The sequence below is a fragment of the Symphalangus syndactylus genome, chromosome 11, assembly GCF_028878055.3.
Source record: "Symphalangus syndactylus isolate Jambi chromosome 11, NHGRI_mSymSyn1-v2.1_pri, whole genome shotgun sequence".
In the NCBI taxonomy this organism is placed as follows: domain Eukaryota; kingdom Metazoa; phylum Chordata; class Mammalia; order Primates; family Hylobatidae; genus Symphalangus; species Symphalangus syndactylus.
In genome coordinates, this window is record NC_072433.2 from 75,599,938 (window position 1) to 75,625,059 (window position 25,122).

The window sequence follows — 25,122 nt, forward strand, 5'->3', positions numbered from 1 at the left end:
CTGTCATTACATAATATATAGGAGGAAAACTAAATGACATATTTGGAAGTAAGAAATGGATGAAAGTAAATCTTGAATAAGTAAATTTTTCTGATTTCTAATCCAGTTCATTATTCTAAAACCATTTTCCTTTCTACTATATGTGAGAATAAAATACGGGTAATTCAATAGAAATACAGTTGACCCTTGAACAATACAGTTTGAACTGTGCATGTCTACTTATATGCAGCTTCTCTTCCACCTCTGCAACCCCTGACCAGCAGGACCAACCCCTCCTCTTCCTTCTCCTCCTCAGCCTACTGAAAGTGAATTATCACAGTGTTGAAGACTTCCACTTAATAGGAAACATATTTTTTCTCCCTTGTGATTTTCTTAATAATATTTTCTTTTCTCTAGCTTACTTTATTGTTATAACACATTATATAATACATATGACGCAAAAAATATGTGTTTTCTTTGTTTTGTTTTGTTTTGTTTTATGAGACGGAGTCTCGCTCTGTCGCCCAGACTGGAGTGTAGTGGCGCGATCTCGGCTCACTGCAACCTCCGCCTCTTGGGTTCATGTCATTCTCCTGCCTCAGCTTCCTGAGTAGCTGGGAATACAGGCACCTGCCACCACACCTGGCTAATTTTTTGTATTTTTAGTAGAGACGGGGTTTCACCATGTTAGCCAGGATGGTCTCCATCTCCTGACCTCATGATCCGCCCACCTTGGCCTCCCAAAGTGCTGGGATTACAGGCGTGAGCCACTGCGCCCAGGCAAAATATGTGTTGATTTTTTATGTTATTGGTAAGTCTTCTGGTTAGCAGTAGGCTATTAGTAGTTAGGTTATGGGGGGTAAAGAGTCATACTCAATTTTTCAACTGCATAAAAGTAGGCACCCCAACCCCTGGGCTGCTCAAGGCCGGACATTTCAAATGCAGTTTTGCAAGCCACATTAGAAAAGGGCAGACTGAAATAAACAGTAAAAGGAAGTCAAGAATTCTAGATAATAAAAATTGACTGTGATCACAATCTAATAAACAGAAACTGCGTAATAAACTTGTGTAAGTTAGCCTCTTCCAAAAATAGGAAAAATAATACAAGTTAGGTGAACAAAAAAATAAATTTAATTCAAATGAAGTCATTTGAGCTTCTAAGTTCTTAGAAAGATTCCATATTCTGTATAATGGACTTAATGATTAAAATGAAAGTACTTTCACTACTATAATATAAAACTGAGATTTACAGAACATTTTACCAAGATTTCCCTTACCTAAAGTATCCACTTCTGTAACTGACTTTGTTTCTAGATGAAGGTCAATATCCTTTGGAATGGTTAATGGCTTACTTTCAATGTGACCATTATATTTCCTATAAAAATCAGACAAGTGACACAAAAAACAAGTTACCTACACTGTTATCCAAGTGCTTGTTTCAAACTAATTACAGATGAAGTCTTAAATTTCACAGTGAAAAGGCAGAATTTCTAATATTTCATCAATAAGGAGGTAAAGTACTCAAAGGAAGTTTTTAAAAGGGTACTATAAAATTTGAATGTAAATTATCATGTGAATATACAGATTACCAGGGAAATAATTACCTAAATTAGTTACTGCAACAAAATCTTTTTTTTCTAGCTTAGCATTTCACACCCATTTCTCCTACTCTCTTTTCTCTTTAAGCACAAGAGTAAATGCAAATGAAGACAAAGTGCACTTCTCCTTGAAGTGACATGTATAAACACACACACATACATACATATAAACAGACCCGGAACCATATGCAAGTCAGAGTTGAAGAAAGATTTATGTGTATGAGAAATTCAGAAACATGAAAGACTAACTTGTAATAGTTTTTACTAAAAATCACAGATGAAGGAAAACAAATTCTTCCGGTGTATCTGTATGATTCCCAAATTTAATTTTTAAAGACAAACATATAGAAAGCAATAAACTAAGGTTTCAATTTATTACTTTATGTATTTCTTCAGACATGCAGTTGCCCAGGCTGGACTCAAATTCCTGGGCTCAAACAATTTTCCTGCTTCAGCCTCTGGGTAGCTGGGACTACAGGTACACACCCCCATGGCCAGCTTCAACTAAGTTTTAATAATATTTATTTCAATACTGAAAAACAACTTTGCATTTATCTTTGAATAAAAAACTGGAAAGCCTCAGTAAAAAATAATTTCATGTTAACAAACCAAACAATAATTCTTGTTACTAGGAACAAGGCAGCAATGTTAATGTGTCTTTTTGTAACTATAAGGCATGTTCAACCTATTAAAAATTACTGCAGAACAGAATTATTCATTACAGGGCATTATAATAAGGATTCAGGCCAGGTGTAGTGGCTCACACCTGTAATTCCAACACTTTGAGAGGCCAAGAAGATTGAGGCGGGAGGACTGCTTAATCTGAGGAGAGACTAACCTGGGTAACACCGGGAGACCCTGTCTGTACAAATTTTTTTTTAAAAAACTAGCTGGGCATGGTGTTGCATGCATCTGGTCCCAGCTACTCGGGAGGCTGAGGTGGGGAGATCATTTGAGCCTAAGGAGGTTGAAGCCACAGTGAGCCAGAATTGTGCCACTGCACTTCAGCCTGAGTGACAGAGTGAGACTCTTTCTACATAACTAAATTTTACAAATGTTGAACATGGTAGCTATAAATAGGTGGAAGTGGAATAGTTAAAAAAGAAACAGAAACTAAAAACTAACCTAGATTCAAATCCTGGTTACCAGTATGTAACCTTACTAGTTATGTAAACTTGGGCAACTCATTTAACATCTCTGATCCTAGCTTCTCATTAGTAAAGTGTAAATTAAATTATTAGCTAACACGGTTGGTTGCTTTATGGATTAAGTAGAACTGCGTATAAAAGTGCTCTGGAAACTATAATGTTAGGCAGGACTATTTTATTAAAGAACTTAACTACTGGAATAAAAAGATGGAAAGTTTACTATTAATACTCCAATGAGCTTCCAGGTATATTTGTAATGATAAGTGAAAAAGGATGGTAGTAAGATCAAAAAAGACAGTCTTTTCAAATTTCCAATTTGATGTCAAATAATCATTAATGTTTAATTATTTTGTAGCTTCTATAAATGTATTAGGCTAGGTTAGCATTTTTATGATATACATGAGAAATATGGTTATAATTTGTTGTCAATCAATCATGATTTCAGAGTCACAGGGGACCTAAGAAGTCCTCCTGGATCCCCAGTTGAGAAAACTAGGGTCTATTCAGAGAGGTAATTAACATACACTTTCCCTAAGAATTCTATTTAAATAGAGATATAAAATTTTAATGCTGGAAGGATTATTCAAAACATTGTTTTGTTTACTCTTTCCAACTCACAGATGAGGCTACTATAATCTGCTCTGTGAGGTTAATTAGTAGGCAGTTCTCTTCATAAACTTTAAACATGAAAAGAACATTCAGGAGCTGATGGGACCTACACAGTTATATTGTCCATTCCTTTTAATTTTAAAATGAGGAAACTGAGGCCAAGAGCAGATTAATTTCCCCAATGCCACAATACACAGTAGCAGCAAAAACTGGAAAATAACCCAAACCAACTGACATCTTTAATGAGTTGTAGGATAAAGATATGGGTTATGAGTCTCTCCCAATCAACCCCCAACTACATTTTCTTTAGTATGATGGCTATATTGTTTTCATGATTTAAACAAACTTCTTGAGTAAAATAATCACTATTTTGGTGTATATATTACTACAGATTAGATTTTCATGGGTTTTGATCTCAAATTTATCAACTACTTACAACATAATTGGTACGTTTCTTTAATCAAAGCATAAAAATGTATTTATATAAATTGTGTTAAATATCACTTTACAAGCTCAATATAACTTACCTATCTTTTTTGGTTTTCCCTTTTTGCTGTTTCCCTGCAAGAATTCTTAATTCTTCTTCTGTAGGATGTTGATACCACCTCAAACTAAGCAAAAAAAGAATCCTTTTAAATAAAGCGCTTAAAATCACCAGAATTATTCTTTATCCTATAAATATTTATTAAGTTTCATATTTGTGAAGACACTGTCGAGAAATATCAAGTGAAAACTGTAATCTGAAACAAATATTACCTCTTAAACTTTAAAAGCTGGATAAACATCCAGCAGACACTTACCAACCACTTACTAGATGCCAGGTCCTACAATGCCATTTGTATGTATATTTCTTACAAATGACAATGTATTAATACATGTTAAGATTATACAGGCTTATTATTAAAAGTAAATAAAGTGAAGTCTGTAGCCAAGTGGGCAGGAGCACATTAATTCTCTACCAATTCCTCATTTGAAGGAACTGAGAGTTATCTTAAAAAGAGAGTTGTTTGAATGAATTCTCACATTTACAGGTAGTCTTTCCTTTCTTTCCCTTTTTTAATTTAGTTTGAGAATTCTCAAACTTTGTTTGTAGAATGATTACAGAAAATCACTGTATTACAAAACACTTTACTGTTAGCTATATCTAACCTTCCTCAGGTAAGGATCCAACAACTGGTTGTATTCCTCTCTACCACAGTCAAAATACTTTAATCTGAAGTGAAGAAATACTCACGATCCAAATTAATCAATTATTCCCTCCCAAGCACCAAGTGGCTCATCCTGAATTTCATGGCTTGCCTAGTCATCCCAACTATCTACCAATCACTTAAATTTGATATTCATATCTTATTTTCAATGTGCCCTCTCCACATGTTATTATTAATTCCGTTTCTCAACTCTTAAAATTCTAAACTCTGCCCTACTGCAGAGACCTTAGTTCAGACCTTAGTTCAGTGTATCTTCCTCTGAACATCTGACTACTGCAAAATTCTCTCACTGGTATCCTCCCTGCCTTCCTGTGGACACATTACTTATCAAATCCATCTGAGCTTACCTCTAGTTATTGGTTTTTTTTTTATCTTACAGAAAGGTGGACCACCTTTACTTATTTTCCCATAATACAAATCTTATCAAGACCCATGCCTGTTTAAATCATTTCCAAGGCTCCTCACAGGGAAAAGCAATGAATAAGGCAGCTAGGCAAAAATTTTGACAAAGGCCCTGTTATTATAAAGGAAAAAATGCAGATCTAGTATGCTAGACCCCCCAATTCTTCAATTACAAAAATCTAGATTTTTTAAATTTGAAATTTCCCAATTGCTGTTCCCCCCGTCCTCAAAATAGAGACAGGGGCTCACTTGGTTGCCCAGGGTAGTCTCGAACTCCTAGCTTCAAAGGATCCTCCCTCCTCAGCTTTCCAAAATGCTGGGATTACAAGCATTAGCCATGGCACACAGTCTCTTTGATTTGCTGTTTTAAAAACACTGCAGGTCAGGCATGGTGGCTCATACCAGTAATCCCAGAACTTTAGAAGGCTGCAGGATTGTCTGAAGCCAGGAGTTTGAGACCAACCTGGGCAACACAGTGAGACCCTACCTCTACAAAAAATTAAAAAACTAGGCAGGCCTGGTGGCATGCACCTGTGGTCCGGAGAGAGGGTGAGGTGGGAGGACTGCTTGAGCCTGAGAAGTCAAGGCTATAATGAGCCATCATTGTGCCCCTGCATTCCACTCTGGGCAACAAAGTAAGACCCTATCTCAAAAATAAAACAAAACAAAACAAACAAAAAAACCACAACAACTGTAGAATTGGCAATCTGAGTACTGACTGAATATTTGATGATATTAAAAAATTTTAGGTATGATAATGAGATTGTGGTAATTTTTAAAAATCTCATTATTTTTGATATATACACTGAAATGTATGCTGGGGGAAGTACAGATGAAACAAGTTTGTCCACCAGCTACTAATTGTGATGAGTACACAGGAATTCATAATTCTATCTACTCCTCGTATACTTGAAAATTCCCATTAAAACACATATTTCAAGGCCCACATGTGTATGGGGGTCATGCATTATCTCTTGCTTCTACAGCCTTTCAAGATCTGACCAATGCCTACTTCTCCAGATTCACCTTCAACCATTCCCATTTGAAGGTGACACTTTCTGGCTTGACTAAATGACATTTTCTTCCTCACAAATTCTTTCATCCCTTGCTGCTTTTTGCATATATTCTTCTCTCCTTGTAAACACCTATGCCCCTACTTGGCAAACTCTTAATTTATCTCTTAGTGTTTACAAGCAGTCTTCTTGTGGTATAATAAAAAATATATCTGCTCTTTGTCCCCAGTTCTTGGCACAGAGTTTTAAAAGTCCTTATAAAAACAAGAGTGTAGAAGTATCTTTGTTATGCTAATGAGGTAGGTCAAGGTGGGCCCCAGATAGCTGCAGGATGGAGCTGATTATCAGAAACACCAAGCACATGATTAGAGGGTCAGGACTTTCAGGAACTTGACCTCCAGCGATGAGACGGGCCTGGAAATTGAGTTGGATCATTGCAATCAATTTTGTATCAATGACTTAAAATTGTACCTATATAATGAAACTCAAAAAAACTCTCGACTTCAAAGCTCTGAGAAAATTCCTGTTGGTTAACACATTGATGTGCCCAGAGGGTAAAATCCTCAGACTCCAGAGGGAAAGGGCATGGAAACTCTGCTCTTTCCCAGAACTTACCCTATGCGCTTCCTTTAAATAAAACTGTAATAATAGATAAAGCAGTTTCCTAAGTTCTATGAATCATTCTAGCAGATTACTGGATCTGAGGGGATCATGGAAATCCTCAAATTCGTAGCCTATTAATAAGTGAGAAGTGCAGGTGGCCTGGGTACCCGGAAAACTTGAAACTGGTATCTGAAGTAGGGACAGTCTTATGGAGAACTTCGCCTTTAACCTGTGGGGTCTGTACTAACTCCAGGTAATTACTGTCAGAATACAAGTGCAGTATACCCAGTTGGTTTCAGATAAGTTGGATTAAAATGGAATGTTACCCTAAGTGAAAGATTCTTGGAGAAAAGATTTTATGGCTTTCTTGCTTTTTGTATACTTCAAAGCTAGTACAGTTACTGGCATATAGCAAGTGCTCAAAAAGAGTAACTGAACCAAAAGGAATTCAGTTCTTTGCCTAATGAATTTAAGATAAAAAATATATATATCCCAACCTAAAAGTCCCTAAATTACAATAAACAGGTAAGGAGGCACTTCCTGAATTTATACTGGAATTTTAACTTACAGAATTGATTCTCATTATTCGTGGTAGTTATGTTTTATAAAGTCACCGCAAACACTGAACCATTGCTCCTAGGGGAAATACAGGGTTAGGTTCCTGCGAGCCTCTGGTCATAACATTTTCATAAACTGATCAATACCCAAGCTTGTTTTATGTGTGTTTCTGTTTAAAGATATCTTATTTAATATATATCATTAATTCACTAACATTGAATTCACAGCCAAAAGCATAACTCATCCCTGAGCAAAGCTTATCTAATACCAGTAATCATTAAGTATAGCATTTTTTTTTGAGTTCTGTGTGTCATTCCAGGAATTTTTTTCCATAAGGTAGCCTTCTCGTGCTTAGGAATACTAGACACTACCTTCAGCACTATGCTTGGGGGCCATTTTAAACAGCAAGATCACCAATGAAAAGCAAAATTGTAAAAAAATGTGGCCCTAAACAGATCATAAAAAAGAAATTTGTTTACAGTATGACAGCCGAAACAATAAGGCAGACTGTTGCCTTGTTAGACCTCAACCAGGAACATGCATGTATGGACCACTCAAATTTTTCGTCCCTGTCTATGTCCACGAATGACCATAAAAGCACTGATTTTGGAATTACAAATAAATTTTAGCAAGTAGGCAAATCACAAAACAAAATCCACAAATAATGAAGATGAGTGCATAACATTTAGAAGAACACTTACAAGAAATAACTCATATAAAAGAACATGATCCAGAATAACTCATGTATAAAGACTAAACTTAGTTGTTCAGCTTTGAGAAATAATAATTAGTGAAAGAACTCTCAGTATAGGAAAAATTAGGTTTTATTTAGAGCCCTATAGTAATGAAATATTTCAAGACACATTTTCTTATTTTTTTTTCTTTTTTTTTTTCTGAGACGGAGTCTCACTCTGTCACCCAGTCTGGAGTGCGGCGGCACGATCTTGGCTGATTGCAAGCTCTGCCTCCCGGGTTCATGCCATTCTCCTGCCTCAGCCTCCCGAGTAGCTGGGACTACTGGCGCCCGCCACCATGCTCGGCTAATTTTTTGTATTTTTAGTAGACATGAGGTTTCACTGTGTTAGCCAGGATGGTCTCCACCTCCTGACCTCGTGATCTGCCCGTCTTGGCCTCCCAAAGTGCTAGGATTACAGGCATAAGCCACCACACCCGGCCTTAAGACACATTTTCTTTTTAAATATACTCATGTTTGTTAAATCTTATTTTGTAAACTCATTTCTCTAAAATGGCTTAGATTTATTACATTTCCTATGGGATAACTCGGGGTTATCTTTATTAGTAAGAATTATTGTTCAAAGTTGCAATCTAAGGATGCTCGATACTTTTAGGGTCACTTCTAGTCTGTTACTCACCTACCCATTCATTCATTTTTCAGTCACTTAGGGAGATCCTTCTGTATTCAGATACTCTGCTAGGCAGAGGAGATAGAATCACAACCAATTAAATCCAAAGCCTTTGCCTTTTTGAGGGTTATATTCCAGTTGGGGTAAAATTTAACCAATTAAATAGTGAAAAATAAATTGTAATACCACATGAAAGAATGAAACAAGTGGTGAAAATGTGAGAGATAGCCTTAGCTATTAGGTGAGGAAAAACTTCTCTGAGACATTTAACCAGCAACTAAAGAATGAGAAAACAGAGGAAGAGCATTCCAGGCAGAGAACACCAAGTCCAAAAGCACAGAGGCATGAAAGAACATAGGACATTACAGTAACTAAAAGCCAATGAGGCAAGAGCTTCAAGGAGAAACATAAGAGGCGGCTGAAGAGGTAAGAAAGGAACAGATCATGCAAAGGCTAATAGGTCATAGTATGGACTTCAGATTTTATGCTAAATAATGGTCTCAAAGCAATGTAGATAAATAACTTGATTCACATTTTAAGATTCCTTTGGTTGTTCTGTGAATTAGAGGGAGACAAGGGCAGTGAATCAACAGGTCTTGCTGATGGACTAAAGGTAGAGAGTGAACAAAAGTAAGCAATAAAGGATAATATCTACATTTCTGATTTGAAGATGATGGTACCTTTTCTGATATGGAAGAGATCAGGAAGAAATCAAGAACTTAAAAATGCTGAGTTTTAAGTACCCATGAGACATCAAGTAAAAATGACAAGAGGGCAACTACATATTAGAATCTGCAGTTCAGAGATAATTTGAGGTGATCACATAATTGTGGTACCTAAATCCATAGGGATTAATAAAACCAACTAAAAAGGAACTAAAAGATAGTATAACACTAGTTAATGAGAAAGTGAAAAAGTAAAGTTTATGTAGACAACATTTCAACAAATTTGGCTACAAAGGGAAATAGAGGAATGGCCAAAAACTAAGAAATGGATATGGAGGGGCTTTGTTTTTTAAGGGGGAGAGAAGTAGGGCTGTGACTTCTTTATTTGTTGTTGTTACTTTAAACGGGAGAACTTTAAAAAAAAGTGTGTGTGGTAACAGGAATAATCCAACTGAAATGGAGCAGGTGATCAAATACATTTTACAAACTTAAAGAAGAGGGGCTGCACATTTAACCAGAGTTGTTGTTTGGTAGTATACAGATGAGTGTGATGGGCTCTGGTTTCAAGAGCTTAGGGTGAGGCTGAGGTAGGGATGCTTAAGTTTTGGAGAGAAAGGATTTAGGTTGAAAAAGTTGTCTGAGAAGTATAGCATACAAATTCTGCCAGGCAGTATAAAGCAGCCATCTAAGGTCTGTGATCACAGATTCCAAGTAAAACCTACAAATACAGTTTCACAATTTTCTTTACCAGTCAGTGTTGCATATACAGTTTGATTCCATATAGTATGGCTCCCAGCTACTACATTTTGTATTCTGGTCTCAATTTCCAGTCTTTTCCTTTGGTATTAAGTGGTATGTCTATCTCAGTAAAATGACTGCCTGCTTGCAACTGCTACACTATGCTTGCCTTTCTAATATGGGCTTGGAAGATAGATACAGATATAAAAGTCATTAGAATGCAGCATGTAGAATGTACTGTTTTTGAAATGGGAAAAAATGTATTTCTTAGAAAACAGAGAGTAAGTATTAACAGAATCTCACTTAAAAACTCAGTTGGGTGTGGTGGCTCACACCTGTAATCCCAACACGTTGGGAGGCTAAGGCAGGAGGATTGCTTGAGCCTAGGAGTTTGAAACCAGCCTGGGCAACATAGCAAGATCCTGTCTCTAAAATAAATAAATAAGCCTTTCATATTTAAGTTAAATATACAACTTTCAGTACATAGCTTTTACCTTGGCTACTTGGTGGCTTTTTTTACTTATGCTCAGATTATCTGTAGTGACTCTGATAATAAAGCCAATCTGATATTGTACTCTACTAAATTAATTTTTCAATGATCATTCTTATATAAACCTCTAATATAAAATATTATCAGACAACTACAACTCTTAATAAAATAGTTCAACACTGAAAAAATATGTAGCAGAAAATATAGAATGTCATGACCTAGACTTTATTTTTAAAATTTAAGTAGCATTTATAGTGCTTTAGAAATTTTAAGAAATAAAACTTTCAGAAATTTAAAATAGAAACCTAAATGTGTGCAAACACACAAACGCATAGTTTTAGTAGCACAAGCTAAATAAGCTTTAATACATAATCATATAAAACTCTATTTCATGATATACAACATAGGTCACTGCTATAGACTGAATGTTTATGGTCCCCACCACCCCCACCCCCCCAGATTCTTGTGTTGAAATCTAATCCCCAATGTGATGGTATCTGGAGGTGGGAACTTTCAGGAGTTTCTAGTTTGTGAGAGTGGAGCCCTCATTAATGGGATTACTGCCCTTTTAAAAGGTCAGAGAACTAGCTTGTTCTCTTTCCACCAGGTGATGATACAAGAAGTAAGCAGTCTGCAACCTGAGAGAGGGTCCTTACCAGAACCTGACCATACTAGCATGCTGACCTCAGACTTCCAGCCCCCAGAACTGAGAAATACATTTCTGCTGTTGATAAGCCACCACCCAGTCTATGGTACATTGTAATAGCAGCCCTAACCTACTAAAACAGTCACTAATGACAGTTTTAGTCTCCATTCTAAATCTATAATTTTGACCAGTGGCAGGGAGGCTTAAGCGAAAACAAATACCACTTAAAACCTAGACAATCTTGCAGCACAAGTAGCTAAAATATTATTTGTTGTACACATTATATACACTTGTTGGAAATTTTGATAGAATATCATGAACATTATGGAAATGGAAGTTAGAAAAGCTAAGGCGAGGAGAGCAAGGACTCAGGCATTCCATTAAGGGTAGTAGCTGAAGGTTTAAACCTTTCCCTTAGGTCATAGGTCCCACCTACTGTGCATTTGAATGGTAGGTTTCTCTCACCAAAGGGAACTTGCAGACTACTGGATCAGGCAACATGCAATAAAGAACAGGCAAAAAGAATTAGAGCAATTGGATATGAAGGTGTTATAACACCCTCTTTAACTGACATGGGATGAGACAAAAATCAGAATAAATCTGACCATAATATATTTTCAGTGAGGGACTTACGAAGGGAAGCAGCAGACCAAAGTAGACTTCGGAAGATAAAGGGGTAGAGAAAAATGCATGAGGTTTAAGAACGGAGCAATTAGAAAAAACAGAAAGCAGGTTCAGCAAGGAAGCTATCACAGAGAAAAAGCAGTATCCTTCTCCTCATGCAAAACCCACTATTCAAATGTACAAAGAATATAACCTAACACTTACCTCTCCAAGAAAAGAGGGGCCAAGCAAACTTCAAAACAAAAAGGAACTTTTATTACAATACAAAGTAGTGAATACTTTGGCTACAAATCAGTGGTATGTGGGACATGATAAGAACGTCTTTAACTGATATGACCAACTGTTAGAACAAGTGTTCCTTACATGAGGGAAAGCAGTTCACAACAGAGAAGCAACTTCTTAGGATTTTTCTTCCCTTTTAGGAAGGAAAGAGAAAGAGATAGTGTGAGGGCATTAGGTTCTTAAACGCTACTTAATACTTAGCATGCTTTTGGTAATCAAATGCTGATGTGCCTTTTAATTTAATTTAAAATAAAAGCTGATTGTGTTGTCATGGAGAATCCATAAGAACGTGGCAAGTGAACTGCATACTACTTATAACCTGTAGGATATCTTCTAAAAGACAAAGTATGGCTTGAAAAACCAAATAGAAAAGGAAAATAATTTAAATAAATTACTCTGTAAACTGCCAACAAAAGTCACAGTGATTGTAGAAAAGTTGTATTTGTCTCCCCAACCAAATTTAAAACTCTGTTCAAGTATGACAGTTCCAGGACAAGATATGAACTGATGAGCAGCCATAAATCACATAAATACTAGACTGTGAATCAGACTTTCAGGATAAGAGGTCTGGATCTGTTTCATTTATCAGTGTGTGAAACTGAGTAAATCATTTAAAACTTGTTTTGTCATTTGTAAAAATGGAGATAATATCACCTATGGCAGAAAGTAACTAGGTACTCACCAATCTTGTTTTTTATATCATAAGTATTATTTCCCAGCCTCCTCTGCACTTTGGCCAGAACTAGTCACAAGGCCCCAGCCTATGTAATGTGGGCAAAAATGATGTATCTACTTCTAAGTTTGACACTTAAGAATCTCCTGAAAGATCCACAGCTCACTCTCTCTTCACTTACCAACTGGCACAGCAATCTAGCAGGGGACTCCAAGGTAGCAGGGGGAACAGAGGAGCCATAAGGGAAGAAGGATAGCTCGGAGGATAGCTGAGCCCTTGAGTCATCACTTTGTGAGGGACCTACCTGGAGAGCTGCCCAATCCCTTTCTGATTCCCCATTTGACCCTGCTTCCTGTCTGAAGAAACTGAGAAACTTTCATTAATTTTATAACACTGAGATTTTGGAAGTTGTAACATACCAGCACATCTCCCTAGCTCTCAATGAACAGATCTAAATGAAACAGAACATTTAAAAAATTGTATCGGTATAAAATTTTAAACAATTATAAGGGTAATATTAATGGAGTTAAACCAGACTAAACACTATACACAGTTTCTTGAAAAAAAAAAAAAGTTTAAAAGAACAGTCTAAAAAAAATACTAATAGCAATATGTGTTATTTAACAAGAGCTACAAAATAAGTCAATTTTTTAATATTAAAAATCAACAAACTGCTAATTTGTAAGTAAAAGCTGCTTATTCCTTCAAGTATAATTGTTTATTTTGTCAAGGTATTAACTCTTTCAGGAAAATGGCTTACTCATTAAGTCAACATACAATTGTCCCCAGGTATCTGAGGGAAATTGGGGGTAGGTGGGGGACCATCCAATACCCCCAACACCCCTTCCAGGATACCAAAATCCAAAGATGCTAAAACTCCTTATATAAAAGTTTTTATTTGCATAAAAACTACACACATTCTCCTTTATATATTAAATAATCTCTAGGTTTCTCATAATACCTAATACAACATAGATGCTATATAGTTTTTACAGTGTATTTTTTTTAACTTAAACCTATATTTTTTTTCTGAGTATTTTTGATCCATGATTGGCTGAATCCAGAAATATGGAGGGCGAACTGCACTACAATCAGCTGCAACTTCAAACTCTCCATTTCAAAGGGAAAGAGGTCAATGAGAGACAAGACAGATTAATTGACACCAAAAGAGAAGCCATAACTAAAAAAAGAACATTTATTTACAATTTAGGATAGCAATGGAATAAATGAATATTAACATGATATATACAGAAACAAATTTCTTCTGTCACACTCATGATTAATCTCTCATGTTATCTACACATCTATTTACTTGAATAGTTATTTTAAATAGTTCTATTCAATATAGTCACTCCCAAGCCATCCTACACTATTCATAGTTGTAAAAAAAATTCATGATCCTATCTCCTTAAATTCCTTTAAGCACTTTATAGACCCTAAAGAATGCCCTCAGATTTCTCTCTTCAACTCAACTGCATGATATGATTTAAAATGCAAACTGTCATTTCTGATCAGTAATATTTTTACATACGCAATTTATAATTTTAGGTTTTTTTCTATTAAAACAGAATCATTATATAGTACAAAAGGCTCATAAAACAATAATTATGCCAAAAGGATAAAATCAATAATCTTATTCGATTGAGATAAATGACAACATGACCTCAAAATTTCAAGACTTAACATTAAAAAAGGTAGATAATCTTAAAAACAAAACAAAACAAAATTGAGAGGAAATGAAACTACCTATAGCAGAAAAGTAACCATTACTAGACTTTCTCGATATCCTTAGAACCTGATATGGCATTAAAGGCAGCATTAATTGACACAAAAGTTAATCTATTTACAAAAGCAAGTCAAGATCACAAAGAAAACCAATTTCGTGTTTCTTTTTAAAGGCTGAGCTTACTCTCAAATTATCTATGTATACTTACGACACATTCTTATCAGAAAAAGATTTTAAATATAAATCTTCCAATATTAATAAAGATAATCAGCTTTTTGATCTCTCAGGCTTTAGTTTTCACTAGTGAGTACAAATTTTATAGAAATAGATGGAAAATAGAATATGTAACAAGATGAAAATGCATGTACACTAAAATGGGACAAGATTGTCAAGGTCTTTACAGACAAAGGAGATATGGAAGTGACATTACATCATAAACACAGTTTAGAAACACGCAATTCTCAGGAGAAAGTAAGCTACCTTAATGTATGTTATGTAGTTTACTTTTTACTTCAAATTAATGATAATTTGCCCAGCTGATGTTTATCTTTTCCTGATCTTTGAAAATGGTTTTGCTAAGCTAAATCAGTAAACAAGATTGCACAGGCATATTAAGCCTACATAATAAAAAAAATAGTTAAAGATTATTTTCACTTATTTTACACTTTACCAAAACTTTAGTCATTATTTATTTTGCTCCTAAAAATGTGCATTTGTGAACAGCTCTCTCACACATTCATTATACATACACACACACCTGTATATCACATTGTTCCAAAAAAATTTTAAAGCAGTCTGAATATTTTTCAATACTAAACATCAATATGGAAAAAGTAGAAAGCAGAGGGAAGAATATAAATAACTTAAAATAGAAAATAAATTATGTGAAGGAAATTTAAGCTTTGTAAATGGGATGACCCTGAATGAAAAGCGTATTTGTCTTGTAGAACATGAAATCATTACTAGGACAGGTATCCATTGTTTTTCTAACTTCAATAGGCCTAACCAAAAGAAAGCAGTAACAAAATTTGGTTATTTAACTGAAATGAAAAATTGAAATAAATAGTTATGGTACCAAATTTATCACTTACCTTTCACAATTACACAGGATTTTGGCATGTTTTTCTGTGTGCAGACTTTCCGTGATTTTGCCCCACTGTATCTATACCTATACTTTTTTAATCTAATTTTTTTGGGGGGTGGGAGGTACATGTTTCAGCAAGCCTACTTAGCTCCTTTGTGGAAGGAGTAGGGATTGTGAGCTTATAGTGTAGTAGACAAAATTAAAATCCCACAACATAACTTTATCCCCCCATTGCTAAATTAAACAGTTTAAAATTCTTTGCAGTAAAACTAAGAACTCCTAATATCTGTATTATAATAAATTCTGGACTGAGCCACCAACAGAATATATGCTTTCAGTATTTTCTTCAAACAATGGCAAAAATATTTAAGCACTTGGATTTACAATTTCTCACTCCCTTGTTGACCAAATTTTTTTAAGGTAATTAGAAAAATATGTGGTGTTTTCAGTGACCACAGACCGAAAAAAAAAAGAAGGTAGGGGTGGGAGGACTGAATTCTTGTCCATGACCCTATTACCTTTGTGCTAAACAGATAAACTACTAATATCTCAAACTAAGAGTAATAAGGAAGCTATACCGAGGCAATCCCAGAACTTTGGGAAGCTGAGGTGGGAGGATTTGCTTGAGGCCAGGAGTTGAAGAATAGCCTGGGCAACACAGCAAGGTCTTGTCTCAAAAAAAATAATTATTTTTTTAAGAGAAACAAGAAAGCTAGATTTTTCTTATGACTTCCCTTTGTTATAGTTTTAGAAACAGTAACTAGGAAGTTGATCAGTTTAGTAAACTAGAGATTGAAAGTGTCAGTTGAAATCAGCCTATCCTTGCCTTACCTGCCATTACAGAGTAGCCATCGAGCAAGAGAATAGTGAGGTATAATCTTCTGCATGACACTGGCCATCACCATGGTAACAACCAGCTGTATACCTATCACACCCTGTGTAAAAAAAACAAACAAATTTAATAATGAATGAATTTGGACTTGGGGACATTGCTGGAAAACTTTCTGTACATTTTGAAAATTACATTTTAAGAAAAATGAGTTTACTATTAAAATACATTACTCTCAGCCCTCCATATCTGCAGGTTCCACAACTGCAGATCAAAAATATGTAGGAAAAAAATACAGTAAAAAATAATACAATTAAAAATATATTACAAATTTTAAAAATAGAGTATAACTATTAACATAGCTTTTACATTGTATTAGGTATTGTAAGTAATCTAGAGATGATTTCAAGTATACAGGAGGATGTGCATAGGTTATATGCAAATACTACGTCATTTTATATAAGGGACTTGAGCATCCTCAGATTTTGGTATCGGGTGGTCCTGGGACAAATCCCCTGTGTGGATACTGAGGGACAACTGTTAAATTCTGGCAATTAGGTATTCAAGATCATATAGTCTAATATAAGCTTAAAATGAATTAGTATACACATCTATAATCTATTCTCAAGAAATGTTCTGCATAAATTAAGGATATCAAAATGAAGTGGAAAGTGATTTCTTCATCCTTCTCCAATTTACTCTACACACTAAAAACATTAGCTTGACAAGCTTTAAAAGTAATATGCCTGGTTTTAATCCTAGGTGGTAGTGATCATAAACCATTAACTATATGAAGTGTGATGGCAGAACTGGCCTGAAAGTCACTAATAAAGAAAACTGAATTCATGCTGTTACCACTCACTTCCAGTGAATGGGTCTTAATGTCCAACAATCCTCTTAGTTTACTCTCATCAATCCTTCCCATATTCTCCATGATGGCTAATTCAAACCTTCTTTCCTCTCTTCACATCTCCAACGCCCTTCAAACGTCTAACTCTCCACTCAGTAGAGGACATCTACTTTACAGGAAAAATAGATACAATCAAATGGGAACCCTCTCACTTCCCACCAATAAGCTCACAAAGTCACTTACATGTACATCTGTCTTTTCTTATACCCCAGAAATAATAGAGCATCTTCTATAGAAAGCAAATCTCTCTATCTGTGCTTTAGGGCCCACTCTCTTTGATTTTCAGGAACTTCCACCATTGAATAGTCTTCCTCTATCTTCTTTAATCTCTTTTCTATTTTGAATCCTTCCTATCAGCATTGTGTAATACCTGTAAGTCTCTTTCATTTTTTTCTAGAGAATAACAGTAATTTCCCCCTGTTCGACAGCCTTCTCTCAACCTCATATTCACAGCCACTTTTCAAGACTTGTTCTCACTGTTTCCATTTTCTCATATCTCCCACACAGTATCCATCTGACTTCTATTTCAGCATATTCCACTGAAACACATACCATAAAGGAAGATTCACTCCATCTTGACAAATTATTTTTCCTCAACTTAAATCTCAGCAGTATCCTACATGGTACACCACATTCCTTGCTTTATTACTACATTGATGATCAATCCTTTATCCTCCCCTTTGCTGGCTCCTCCTCTAGCCAAGCACTCCAAAATTAAAGTTGAATTCCTACCTCAAAACTTCTATACCAAAAAAGCACTTAAAAATGTTAAAAAATTTAAGAAGAAAAAACAGTATGGCCTATTGGTTTAAGAGAATGGATTCTGAACCCAAACTGCGTGAGTTAGAAGCTGGTCTCCATCACCTACTAGCTATATAACTTTGGACATGTTATATAATCAAACATTCTGCAAGTCTAGTTCCCCTTCTATAAAATGGAGTTAGAAATTCCATCTACTTCATCAAGCTGTGATTAGAAATTGTGCCTGGTACAGAGTTATGTTAGTACTATTTGTTTTTATTGTCATTGTTATTATCACTACTAGAAGACACAATTTTTCTTATGATGTCAAGAATAAAGACTTTCAAAAAGAGACAGCAGTCTCCTAAATGATAAAAGACCAAAACAAGTTGAAAAAAATAAAATTTCTGCATGAAGAAACTATAATATAAACAATGTAAAAAGATTAACTAGGGAAAAGTATAACTCCTCACAAAGAGCTAATTTACTTATTGGATATTATAGAGATTATAAATTAATTAGTAAAAGATCAATTGCCTAATTTAAAAAAGAAAAAATATGTACAGACAGTGCTCAAAAAAGAAATTAAAAATGGTTCTTAAACAGGACCATTTTATTTATTTATTTAACTTTTATTTTAGATTCAGGGGTACATGTGCAGGTTGTTATATAGGTAAATTGCATGTCACAGTGGTCTGGGGTACAAATTATTTCATCACCTAGGTAATGAGCATAGTACCTGATAGGTAGTTTTTCAATCATCACCCTCCTCCTACCTTCCATCCTCAAGTAGGCCCTAGTGTATGTTGTTCCCTTCTTTGTGTTAATGTGTACTCAGTGTTTAGCTCTCATTTATAAATGAAAACATGCGGTATTTGGTTTTCTGTTTCTGCATAAGTTTGCTTAGGATAAAGGCCTCAAACTCCATCGATGTTGCTTCAAAGGACATGATCCCATTCTTTGAATGGCTGGATAGTATTCCATGGTATATATGTATTTAATACCACATTTTCTTTATCCAGTCTACCACTGATGGGCATTTAGGTTGATTCCATGTCTTCGCTATTGTGAATAGTGCTGCAATGAACATACACATGCATGTGTGTTTACAGTAGAATGATTTATAGTCCTTTCAATGTATATCCAGTAATGGGATTGCTGGGTCAAATGGTAATCTGTTTTAAGTTATTTGAGAAGTCACCAAACTGCTTTGCACAATGGCTGAACTAATTAACATTCTTACCAGCAGAGCATAAGTGATTCCTTATCTCCATAACCTCATCAGCATCTGTTACTTTTTACTTTTTATTAACAGCCATTTTGACTGGTGTGAGATGGTATCTCACTGTGGTTTTGATTTACATTTCTCTAATGATTAGTGATGTTTAGCATTTTTTCATATGCTTGTTGGACACATAAATGTCTCCGTTTGAAAGGTGTCTGTTTGTGTCCCTTGCCCACTTTTTTTGAAACGTGTCTGTTCATGTCCTTTGCCCACTTTTTGATTGGGTTGTCTGGTTTTTGCTTGTAAATCTGTTTAAGTTCTTTATACATTCAGAATATTACACCTTTGCCAGATCCACAGTTTGCAAATATTTTCTCCCATTCTGCAGGTTGTCTGTTTACTTTGTTGATAGTTTCTTTTACTGTGCAGAAGCTCTTTAAAAGAGTATAATTAGGTCCCATCTGCCAATTTTTGTTATTGTTGCAATTGCTTTTGGCATCTTTGTCAGGAAGTCTTTCCCAGGTCCTATGTCCAGGATAGTATTTCCTAGGTTATCTTCCAGGGTTCTTATTGGTTTTTGATTTTAGGTTTAAGTTTTTAATCCATCTTAAGTTGATTTTTGTACATGGTGTAAGGAAGGAGTCCAGCTTTAATCTTCTGCATATGGCTTGCCAGTTATCCCAGTACGATTTACTGAGCAGGAAATCTTTCCCCATTGCTTGTTTTTGTTGATTTTGTCAAAGATCACATACATAGTTGTACATGTGTGGCATTATTTCTGAGTTCCCTATGCTGCTCCATTGGCCTATATGTCTATTTCTGTACCACTACCACGACGTTTTGGTTACTATAGCCTTGTGGTATAATTTGAAGTCGAGTAATGTGATGCCTCCAGCTTTGTTCTTTTTTTTTTTTTTGCTTAAGACTGCCATAGCTATTTAAGCTTTTTTGGTTCTATATGAATTTTAAAATAGTTTTTTCTAATTCTGTGAAGAATGTCATTGGTAATTTTGATAGGAATAGCATTGAATCTGTACATTGCTTTGGGCAGTATGGCCATTTGGACAATATTAATTATTCCTATCCATGAGCATGGAATGCTTTTCCATTTGTTTAAGCTATCTCTGATTTCTTTGAGTGATATTTTGTAATTCCGGTTATACAGGTCTTTCACCTCCTTAGTTAGCTGTAATCCTAGGAATTTTACTCTTTTTGTGGCTATTGTGAGTCAGATTGCATTCTTGACCTGGCTCTCAACTTGGTGTTGATGTATAGGAATGCTACTGATTTTTATACATTGATTTTGTGTTCTGAAACTTTGCTCAAGTTGTGTGTCAGATTAAGGAGCTTTTGGGCAGAGACTATGGGGTTTTCTAGATATGGAATCATGTCATCTGCAAACAGGGATAAAAGGAACAAAACTAGAGGTATCATGTTACCCAACTGTTTTTAAAATGTCTACCAAACCTGACTCAATTATGGTTTTATTTGTGGATATTTTAATGTCTTAACCTCTATCAACTAGGTTAAAGTTCAGTTCATTTTTCTACTGACCTAACATCAAAGGTTGCATTTTTTACCCTTTTCTTTCACATTTCCTATCATTTGAATTTACTATCCTATTTTCTGTGAGTCTGTGACAGAAGTTCTACAATCTCCATACAATGAATGCCATTATAAAGAACTCTTTCAGGCAGAACAAGACCAAGAAATACATTAGTAAGTATGCCAGAAGGTTGGTCTATCTGAGATTACAGATTTAAAAGCAAGAGATCATTTTGTAGTCATGTAAACAATGGGAACATCCATCGAACTAGCTTTGAAAGAACTGACAGCATTACACAGAATCTTCAAGGTCATAATTCAGTAAAATCTCTCACAAACATATATAATAATTTATTAAGAGTATATGATTTCTGCTCCTTAACAGCAAAAATTATGTCTCAGTCACAACTACTAGTCATAGCTGTTAAATGGTATTTCAGAAAGACTGACCTGGAAGATACATATGAGGCAGCATATAAACTGGGGAAGAGGGCAACTTGCCCAACTCTCCCCTTCCTCCAAATCACCAAACATGATGAGATACTGCTGACAGATCTACCTTTAAAGATGTAAATTATGTTAAGGCAAAAACAAACAAGCAAAAATCAGTGAGCTGGATTGACTAGAATTAGGAAATACCAACTAGCTTTCTGTAATAATCCAGACAAGAAATTATGAAACTTTAAATTACAGTGGTATCTTCGGTACCCAGAAGAGAAATATATTTTAGAGACATTGTTGAAGAACTCACAGACTGATCAAACATATAAGCAAAGAAGAAATTAAAGAGACTTACCCTAAGAAAGGCAAACATCATAGTACATTCTCAGTGTTAATGTTTGACTAAAATAATGTTCAATACAAAAATGTAACCTCACTCTATCTCTTTACTATGCCATTTCCCTCTTCTTAAATGAGGGTGAAAATAACTTCCCAAAACATCACCTGAATACTATGCTAAATAAATATATTATTATATTCTTCTATATAAGTCAACAGATCTATCCTACAATGTATCTGCTCTTAGGTGACTAAACATGTGCTACTGGAAAAAAAAAAGTAACTTTTATACCAATACAGGAATCTAATCTACATAAGCTTTTGGAGAGATAATTTTTAAATTATGTGGAAAATATTTCACCAGTTGCTCCTTTTCATGTAAATTTAAAAACGAATCCTCAGAATATACTTTCAAAATAGCAATCATTTTAGAGAATTATATGTATTATCAATTTAACATATTATTAATGTTGAACTTAAAATCAACTTTTAAGATATTACTATGCAATTGACAATTACAGTGTACATGCCAGGGATTAATGTATTAATGTATAAAGTACCCAGTTCATTAACTAAGAAACACAATCATTTAAAATTCAAAAACAAACCATTCTAATAACCTGTCTTCACCAACCAATTTAGTGTCACTGTATAAGTTTATACAAAAGCAGAACTTTGAAATGTTCAAAAATCAAATATCCTGAATATTCTTCATAATTTTTAATTAAAGGAGAATGCTTAAATAAATTTATCCATAATCTTAAACATAAATTTCACAATAGAAAACTGGTCAAATGAGCAGAGACGCAATGAAAATACCAAGTCTATCATGGCTGAGGTCTCAAACACACAACCATATGGGTCATTGATTCAAGTAGCCTTAATGGTTTTATTAATGCTTCAAAACAATAACTAACCAAAGAGATGGTTTCTGTCTGGATTCAATGCCTCTAGGCACTGATTCTCTTGATAACTGGAACTGGGGAAAGCCATTTAAAAAACAGCTCATAAGCACCCAAGAAGGGTGAAACATTGGGGTAACTTAGGTTTCAATCTTTCCACATTTATTAACCTAAGGCCATGAAGAGCAAGAAAAACTTATCTGCCTTTAGTCTCTAAAAGAATGATCCTTACAATTTTTGTTAGTAATAGTTTCTTGGAAGGTTACAAAAATTCTTACCAAGAAAAATTAAACAATTCTCCAAGAAATAAAATGTACCAAATAACAGTATTTTGTCTTGCTTTATTAATACTGAAAATAAAACTCTAAAAACTTAAATACAAACATACCGCAATTTATAAATTCAAACTTTGAGTACTGTGTCAACCTCAAGAGTTGACATTTATGTTTCATTAAACTAGCTCTACTGCTGACAGAGCGAAACAAAGCATACATTGTTTACTATTAAAAGGCATATCTGCATATATACTTGGGACTCAGACCACCCCAAATGGTTTCAGTTATCTTCCTAAATAAGTTAGAAAAGAGAAAATAAAAAAGAGGATATTATATCCCAATGACCTTCCTATTCATTTGTTTCTTGACTGTTTACATGTTTTAGTGACAGCAAGATATGTTGAGACAGACTTCTTAGGGATGCTCATATAATTTATACTCCAAAAGAAGATGTAAACTTGCCATTTCAACCCAGGTTCACATAAAACTTAGAATTCACACTAGATGTATTTAAACAAACCATCTTTGAACAATTTACGTATAAGGAAAACAGGGTCCAAACAACAAACATCACTCAACTACCCGGTTACTGATGTATCTGGCACCCAGACAATTTCCAACTCAATGCTTTTTTCACCAGTCTATTTGGTGTATTCAATGAACATTTATTGAACAACAAACTACATGTGTGGGGCACTGGACCACCAACAATGGGGGAAAAGCACACAGTCCCTGTCATCAATAAGCAGCCAGTCCACTAGGAGAGTAAATGGACCAGTATTGTAATGGTACTGCAATTGTAATTGCTTACAATACAATGTAGTAAGACAGGAAGAGGATTCTATGAGAACACAGCAAAAGGAGAGAGAAATTATTGAGAGCAAAAAGGTGTGAAAGGGCATTTTGGAAGGTAACAAGATACAGTGGACTGAAGTTTTGTGAATCATCAGCAATACCTGCCCCACATGGAAAGATCCAGATAAAAATCAAGGATCCCATTTTTACACCAAATCCTGGGTCCCCAAAAGACAGAAACACTACAGAACAAAATAGTGAATTTCACTGCAAGGACATTTTTCCAAGGCTGGTGGCCAGCCCAAAGCCAATCAGCCCATTCTTCCCACAGGAGTCTTACTTCTCAGTGAGAGGTAGGATGTTTCCATACCTTCCAGGTGGTCAAAAGCATGCTTTTCTTATCTAAACATGCGAAAACCTGAATATCCCCTATATAACTGCCATTAGCCATCCCTAAAAGTATATCTCCTACCTAGCTATTACACACCAAGGCTAAAAGTTCTCTCACAATGTCAAGTAATTTCTGATGTCCCCAAAAGTAAAAAAAAGTCAGGTAACACTACATAAAACAGAGCAGCAACTTTGATTCTGAGAGGGATCGCTCTGCTTGCAATTCTTGCGGTTCCATGAGGAAAACAGAGGTTTCTTCCAAAATTGTGGTACCTCTGTTTTTCCCAAGGAGACCCAGGCTGCTAGAAATTGCCTTAGGTCATCTCATGTGGGCATCAAGGGTAGTAAGATGACAGACAGAAGCAAATGGAGAAACAATTCAGTCGACTGAGGAAAAAAAGAAACTTTTCCTCAAAAAATCAAGATCCAAGGAGACAAAAAAGCTTATAAAGGCCTTTTAAATATATGTATAGCTTACCTACCAGCTTTTAATTAACCTGACTTTTAACCATAGAGCTCTTTTAAATAAATCCTTTTAAATCTCTGATTACCACACTCTAGCCAGGTCAAACAGATGATACCTCTGGCTTTTAAGACTTCTTTTTTTTTTCCCCAGTAAGCCTTAATTAAGATTATGACTTAACCATTGACACACTAGGTATTTCCAAAGAAACGGAAAGTGGTTTTATAAATGGCAAAAGTAGCACAAAGAAAGGAAAGTTTTGCCATGCAAACTGGGTACAACTCACACTTCTGTCTGGCCACATTCTCTAGAGTCTCAGTTTCCCAGCTAACCATCCACATACAAAGGCCTCAAGGCCCTGTATGCCCTCCACAGAAAGAAAGCAGGAAATGGAAAGCTGTCCATGGAAGGGAAAAGGGTCAATAAGAGGCAAAATGTCTCACAAATGTCAAACCAGAAAGGACTCAGTTCCTAAGCCAGGTATTGAATACAGGCCATCATCACAAAAGGTAAAAGCCTTAGCTACTGAGCTTCAGTGCTGGGGAGTCACCATTACTCTTCCCAGAAGGAGCCTAGCACAATCATTTTTGAGCTTGCAAAGTATTTCTAACTGCACAAAGGGATTCTCAAGGCTAGTCATGACACTGTTATTTAACCTCTTTTCAATTGTTTAGAATATAAGATTTCTAAAATCTTTTTTTCTTTCAATTGTGCACTTAGTTCCGATGGCAACTCAAGCCAAAAACTTTTTTTAAAACTCAGATTGTAATTTTCCAGGTTTTTACCATATAAGCAAGAGGTATTTCCAGAGAAGGAGTAAAGGAAGTATCCCTACTCCCCAGAATTATTATCCCCAA

At 35.2% G+C, this 25,122-nt stretch overlaps 1 protein-coding gene across 11 annotated transcripts in view; it reads right to left on the reverse strand.

The window, feature by feature from the left end:
* TMEM161B (transmembrane protein 161B) overlaps nucleotides 1-25,122 on the reverse strand; it is an 84,726-nt gene that overhangs the window by 40,479 nt on the left and 19,125 nt on the right. For 3 of the 11 annotated variants that reach the window (XM_063612222.1, XM_063612220.1, XM_055232943.2), the window contains 3 exons: nucleotides 16,242-16,345; nucleotides 3,862-3,945; nucleotides 1,257-1,354 (listed from right to left, as the gene is read on the reverse strand). In XM_063612222.1, the coding sequence (XP_063468292.1) occupies nucleotides 1,257-1,354; nucleotides 3,862-3,945; nucleotides 16,242-16,345 (286 nt within the window). The other 8 variants (XM_055232946.2, XM_055232944.2, XM_063612217.1 and 5 more) reach the window with 7 other exon arrangements.